At 40.2% G+C, this 7,064-nt stretch overlaps 1 protein-coding gene across 2 annotated transcripts in view; it reads left to right on the forward strand.

The window, feature by feature from the left end:
* Nucleotides 1-7,064, forward strand: part of FKBP9 (FKBP prolyl isomerase 9) — a 44,989-nt gene that overhangs the window by 16,987 nt on the left and 20,938 nt on the right. The window contains exon 10 of one of the 2 annotated variants that reach the window (XM_079302643.1): nucleotides 10-1,626. The exons of the other annotated variant lie outside the window; for it this stretch is intronic. Within the exon in view, the coding sequence (XP_079158769.1) occupies nucleotides 10-192 (183 nt within the window). The 3' untranslated portion in view covers nucleotides 193-1,626. Of the gene's footprint in view, nucleotides 1-9; nucleotides 1,627-7,064 lie in introns of those variants that run through there. 2 annotated transcript variants of the gene reach the window in all.

Here is a 7,064-nt window from a genome sequence, read left to right on the forward strand (position 1 = left end):
CCCTCATAGTTTTCAGAGTACATCCAAACTCAAGTTGATACTGGCAAAGGAAAATTAGCTCCTGGTTTTGATTTTGAGAAGATTGTTAGAAATATGTTCACCAATCAAGACAGGGATGGAAATGGTAAAGTTACTGCTGAAGAATTCAAGTTGAAAGATCAAGAGGCCAAAGAGGAGCACGATGAACTGTAAAGATAAGAAAAAAATCCAAGAATCCTGACCTGACCTACTATTCAAACGTGTACCAGAAGGAGTTTTGGCAAGCATGGTTCTGGAAGGATAGCCCTTGGATAGCCTGCGTCTGCCTCTGCTTGGGTGTGGATAGGCTGTTAAAATAGGAAAAGATTTTCAGTTGGAATTGTTAGATATCTCTAAAAAAGTGTTAAGTGCGTCAAGGTGGAATGTACAGATAGGTAAGGAGTGTCCTGCTGTATGTGGTGCTGTGAGCCACATGTGTATGTGGGGTCTGCTTTTATGCTAACAATATGAAATTCTCATTGAACACATGGTCAGTTGGGTGCATGGTAGATAGAAAACCAGCCAAGTGCTTTTAAAAGAGTTTTAAAAAACCTTCTGTATCAGAAATATTTGTGTAGGAAAATGAACCAAAATATTCCCTGTAACAATGACCTGTAAAAGTTGTCAGCTGTTGATCCCAGTTCCTTTCAGAAGGTATGAGCACTCTTCCCAGTAACTGAATGAACTCACATGGATTTTTGCCAGCAGAAAATCTGATTTGCAAATTGCAGCACATGGCTGTGCCATTGCAAAATTGCATAAACTGTGACTTAAACAGACCTAGAATTGATACTGTGTATGTGTTGGGTTTTTACCTCACAGAATAAAAGTTTCCTACCATCTGTACTTGCTGAATTAGTAACCTTGACTATTTTGCTGGCCAATGTCAGTCATTCCAAAATCTTTCTAGTTGCAACCTTATTTATAGTTTAGTTAGACATTAAAAATTAACATACAGGGTACAAATGCTGTCATAAATACTGTTGAATACTGTCATAAATACACAGTTGATTTTGTGTTGGGCTTCTGTCTCCTGTTTTGGGAATTGATAGATTAAGGAGTAAGTACTTAGAGTTTAGGCAGAAGAGCAGTCTGCAGTGCCAAACAAACAGACAGACAGTGATAGAATCAAGAAGCAGGCCCATCTGTTTGTGTGTGCTAACGTTCTGGCCCAGCCCTCAACACAAAGGCCTGGGAGTGCTGCTCAGATTCTGTGCCTTGAGACAGTCACCCACCCATTAGCTTGACAAATGCAGCAGAGCTGCTCAGTACTAAATACATGAAACAGATTCATTTTCTGGAAGGCAGTGGGATCCCCCTCAGTACACAGCATGCAGAGAGCCCAAATACATAGAGTGAGACACTGTCAGAAAGCAGTGGGGAGTTGTGTTTCCATTATAAGCTTTGTGTCTAGTTTCTTGCTTTCCTGTACATGTGGGATGTAAGCTCCCCGAGATGCTTTTTCTAAAAACTGGTATTTCAGTTGGATGAAAACATTTTGTATTGGTTCTTACAAAAAGTGCAGTGAAATATTTTTTTGTGTTTGATACTAAATGTTGGATAACTGATCTCTTTGTTAAATAAAATGTTGATCAACAATTACTTTTAGGTGGTTTTTTTTTTCCCCCTGGAGTTTTGGTGGGTTGGGACCATAAATTGAAGCAAATATCCTTCCTGCAGTTCTTTTCTACATGGCAGGCTTATCCTGAATATGTTCAATACTGCTATTAATGTTCAGGAAAAATATTTTAAACTATGATAATGAATGATTTTATACCAGATGTAGAAGTTGTGGATATCAGGAACGGGCACTTCCATTCCAAAGTTTGGATCCAGAATGGCTCCTTACCATCTTGTGAAAGCAGTTCTCTCAGCAGACTCTTTTTCCCTTTTGCTTTACTTTGAAGCAGATTGCTCACTTTTTGCTGGGGTTCAGATGCAGTCCTTTCTGTGTGCTGACAAAGCTGAGAGGAGTGAGAAGCAAGTTGTGATTGGAGTACTGCCAGAAGCAGAATTCAGCATGGAAACAGTCCCTTACTCTGTTCTCATACAAAAACCAAGTCTGTCTAGAGGATATCCCCTTTCCTTCTGGGGGGAAGGAAATCAAGGATCTTTAAAGTTCCCTTCTATCCCAAAGCATTTTGTGATATCCTGAATTGTTTTGTCTGAGAAGACATTAGTGAATGAACCCCATATTTCTGTATGGAGGAACATTCCAGATGGATCCCAGGAGGTGGCTAAAGAGTTCCTGGTAAATCAGGATAACAGAGTTGTCCTGCAGGGCAGATGCAGGAGAAAGAGCAGCACTGAACTGCCGTCAGCTGGTGATCCCCAAAACTGCTGTGCTGAATTTTTTTGGAAGTGCTTGTCAGTGATGGGATAGCAGGGATGACTTTACCAGTGCCTCTGACTAGGGTAAGTACATCTGAAATTCTCATGCCATTGTTCCTTAGGACTTGGCAAACATGGCTTGTGATCCATCTAAAGATCTTTTTCCTTAAAGAGAAAGTTTTTATTGCCTCCTCACCTCATCTCCAGGTCCACAGGTTGCCATGGGGAAAATCAGAGAATATATGGAAAAGCTTGCTAGAAAATAGTGGCATTTATACAGGGCATTGCCCAGACAAAGGCAACAGAGGCCAGGTCTGCCTGACTGAATTAGACTAAACTGCTTAAAATCCAGAATTTCTGATCACTAACATAAGACCCAGTCCTATTCCTTCCTTTTGGCAGCTATTGACTTCTCCCTTGAAGGAAGGCTTGGGGCCACCTTCCTCAGCAAAGGGTTGCACTTGGGTTGAATCCTCCACCTGTTGGTTCTCAGGGTGTGTGGCAGCCCCTAAAAGTAAGGACAGTCTGCCTTGCCCATTCACCAAACCAGAGCCTGGGGGCAGGGGGAGCTGGCTGGGGAGTGAAATTGTGCTGGTGTGGACTGGGAGAGCTCAGCACAGCCCCTGCAACCCAGATCCAGTGATTGATAAATCCTTTCAAGTCACCATCCTATTAGAGAAGGTGGCCTGTGAGGAATATGGATATAAGGAAAATATTTTGTATGTCAAAGTGTAAAATAATTTTTATAAGGAGAAACTAGCTATTTAGAATTAATCTGGCTTTTATTTAGAATTCTTATATTTATTAGCATTTTATTGTTAGTATGTAGAATTAGCCTATGTAGAACTTATCTTTTAGTATCTACTATCTCCTAGTATTCATAACTTACTTATTTAGAATTATCTGTAGAATCTCTCTTTTGGATTTATTTATTTGTTGAATTAGTATCTGGACAGTTTTTTATCATACTTAATTGAGATTACTTTATAAAAATAGATTATAACTCTCAAGGTTCATTAAGAACCAGATGTAACTGGGCTTAGCTAACGAGGGGCTCTCTAGAACTCAGGCTATTTCTACTCCTCTAATGAAACAGGCAGATGCTATTCTCAGAGCTGGCAGTTGACTTCTGTTAGGAAAGGAAGTTGCTGGCAGCCAAGGTTAGCAATTGGTGACTGAATTGTCAGGGGCTCAGTGAAAAAAGAACGTGGGTGCATGCCCAGAAAAAGCCAGGTATTTATGAGTATTTTTTTTTCTGTGTGATTTTTGTGTCCTAATTTGATAGCAATACTTTTTGTTATGTAAATCCATCTGGTCTAAGTATAACAGGCATTATACTTAAATCAGAATTTGCAGTTGTTTAACTTAAATATTGTGTTTTTCTTTGTGAAAAAAAAAAAAAAAATCTGGATTTTCTTTAAATTTAAAAATGCCATATTTAGCTAGTATGGGGTGCAAGTTTTTAGCTCAGTTCAGCACTATCAGCCTTTATTTGCTAGTGAGAGGACATTTGAGCTTGCTGCAACACCCTCTAAGAGGAGGATTCATTTTCAGCTAAATAAAGGTCCCAAATACTTGACCTTGAACAGGTACTACAGACAGAACAGATATTGTGAGTAGAGGAAGAAAAGAGAGTAACAAATTCACTTAATTTTGTTTATTCCTTTAACTTTGGATATACTCTTTTGGCTATGGGAAAATGGTCTTGGAAATGCTTATCTTTCTTTCCAAACTAACTTATAAAGTAAATACATTTTTAGGGTTGCAAAATGTTTCTAGTTAGAAATTTTATTTAGAAAGACATACTTAGAATAGAATAGAACAGAAATACTCTTCACAGTATTTCTTTCTTAAAACTGAAAGGAGAATCTCAATAACAATTGCAAGAATTAGCTGACTGAAGGATGGCTTAACCTGTAGCTGTAGAGTTAATTTTGTTAATGATTTTGGAGAGGCAACTGATAATACAAATTCTAATTTCTAGCCAACAGTCTAGTGATAAAACAATGAGATTTTGCTAAAGTGGAGGAGGTTATTTAAAAATGCATCTTGTGTTTTCCCCTTAAGTATTACATAAACAAGAGTTATGGTTGGCAGTGGGATGTGAGATGATGAACAGACAATGATAATCTGTACAGCACCATGCATGCTTTTAAAATCTGACCTCCTGGTTCAGGTTGATTGCATAAGTAACTGTTTTTTTCTATAAAGTTGTATGAAAAGCACTTCAAGAAGTAAACTATTTGGCACTGAGATACCCCTTGCACAGCAAATGGATTCTTTCAAGTAACTGCAACATTAATTGCTTTCAAGCCCTAGCAAAGGTTTACTGATCCTTAATACAGATTCTGAGACTTACATGATTTAATGCTAGCAGAAAAGTGTGTTGGAGATCTTGACTTACCTGCATCTTCATGGAAGGACAAGAATCCTTTTCTTTAAGTGATTCTCATAATGGACTGAACATTTGGTGACTGAACATACGTTGTCCACCTGTTTGAAGGTGAGATTGGAAAATCTTCCTTACATAATGCTTGAAAGCCAGTGGTTTCATCTGAAATCCTCTACCAGCTTAAGATGTCCATGTAGCTGGAAAACCATTTCATTTTCTTCTGATATGGGTGGGTTCTAGGGAGGATGAATGCTAATTTCAGTAATTCAGATTAAGATGTAGTTGGAGATACGTTTTTGTAACTGCTTTTAGAGATGCTTCCTAGTCCTTCTCTATATTGCTCTGCATGTGCTCTTATATGTGGTTTTGTTTATTTGTTGGGGTTTTTTAAATTGTGGATTGAACAAGATCTTCATCATGATGGAGTGGTGGCTTGCTTACCTGAGTGAGGCTGAGGAAAAATTCTGGAGAGAGGATCAATGAATTTGTGTATCCTGAGGTAAGTTTGAGAAGGGAAGAGTGTCCCATGTTTTCATCAGAAACACTGCATAGAGACCAGAACTGTCCCCTTCCTTTTTACTGGTGCTGGGATAATCAGGGAAATCATTACACTTGTAGCCAGAATGCCAGTGTTGCTGACATATCTCGTGCTGTGAAGCTATAACTATCAGCTACACTTCACATTCTTTAAATTTTAGCTGTTATCTGTATTCCAAAGATAAACTGTCTGTAAATAGAAAACTTTGTCCCAGTGTATACTTTGGGAGTAATGGTAATTAGACTCTTGCAATTAGAGGCTGGTTGAGTAAGCAGCGCATCCAAACACCCTGATGTTTTTCGAAGGCCTTTGCCTTTTTGACTTTTATTTGGCAGCATGATTGCATGTTCAAAAAAGCTCTAAACCCAAGATTCACTAACCCTACTCCCTCCCACTCCCAAAACCGTAGTATTAGGCCAGCTAATGTTAAGTTCTGCAGGTGCCTAAAACCCCAAATGTAAACTGTTAAAGAAATTGTGTCTGCTGAGCTCCCCTGGAAATGCTGCAGATTCCCCAAATCCTTGCTGTGCCTGGGTGGGCAGTTCATGCTGATGCCCATGAGGAGTCATATGTAGCATAGCCCTGCTGATCCTGCCCACGGTGCTGAAGCAGCAGCACAAGGGAGGCTGTAGGAAGGCTGCTCCCTCTCTTTCATGTTTGCTATAACCTTCCTGCCCTCCCCCCTGCCCCAGGAAAATGGAGGGGACAGGGAGAGAGGCCACAGGGACAGGACCAAACTTCACACCCAGTCCCTGTGGGCACTGACTCAGCAGCTGCTACTGGTGCTTTCAAGTTTTCATCATCTTTTAGCTTTGGCTGACAGGCTCTTAGCAGCTGTTACTCCCATTTTATCCTGTCCCTGGCACTGCCAGGGTGTTTTCAGCTCCTCCAGTTTGCTGCTGCTGCCTCAGTCACACCTTTGGAATGGAAGCAGCTAAGGCACTATCCTCAAGATCCTCACCTTAGTTGTCCTACTGGTTTTCGTCTCAAGACTCCCACCTCTGACCTCCTGGCTGCCTCTGTGTCAGGCCTAGGGAATTGCATGACTGTAGGATTTGGTCAAGAAGGACATCATCCCACAAACACTCTGCCTGTTCAGATGCAGACTGGAATTTCTAAAAGGTTCCTGTGCTCAGCAGTTCCCTGATGGCACAGCATGTGCTGTGATTTGTGAAAGGATGCTCACACTAACGTTGCATTGAGCCTCTGCCCTGCATTCAAAATACATGTATGATTAATTTCATTTTACTGCAGAGGTGGAGTATGGAAACTATCCTCTCTCTTCCCTTCTTGGAAAAGTTCTAGCAGGGGTAGTAAGAGATGTAAAGCTGCTGATTTGGAAAACGTGTCTGATGATACCAAGTCAGAATTTGAGTAACAGACCACAGGCTGTAAGGAAAGAGGCTGTTTCTTGAGATATGTATTAATTCTGTTGGAAGAGAATGCAGATCTAAGCTCTTCCATATTTTCATTACAATTCCTCAGGGAATGGAAGATGGCACAGTTTCTGCTCTGTATAAAAGAAAGCAAAGGGGAACAATGATTATATTGCACATTAGGGGAGTTGTATGATTTGCTCTCTTTTATTAATTGATTTAGTACAGCCAAGACCTCACAGGAGCAGAGACACATCATCTTCAACCTATCCTGCAACATATCCAAGCCAGCTTCTGAAATTGTGGTTGTATTAAGCAGTATCACTCTGTACACAATGCTGAGAGGTGCTGTAATGTGCTCAGTATATACTTTCTGAAGTACTTTTTTTGTGGTGAGGGTGGTGAAACT

This window comes from Erithacus rubecula (assembly GCF_903797595.1).
Source record: "Erithacus rubecula genome assembly, chromosome: 3".
NCBI lineage: Eukaryota > Metazoa > Chordata > Aves > Passeriformes > Muscicapidae > Erithacus > Erithacus rubecula.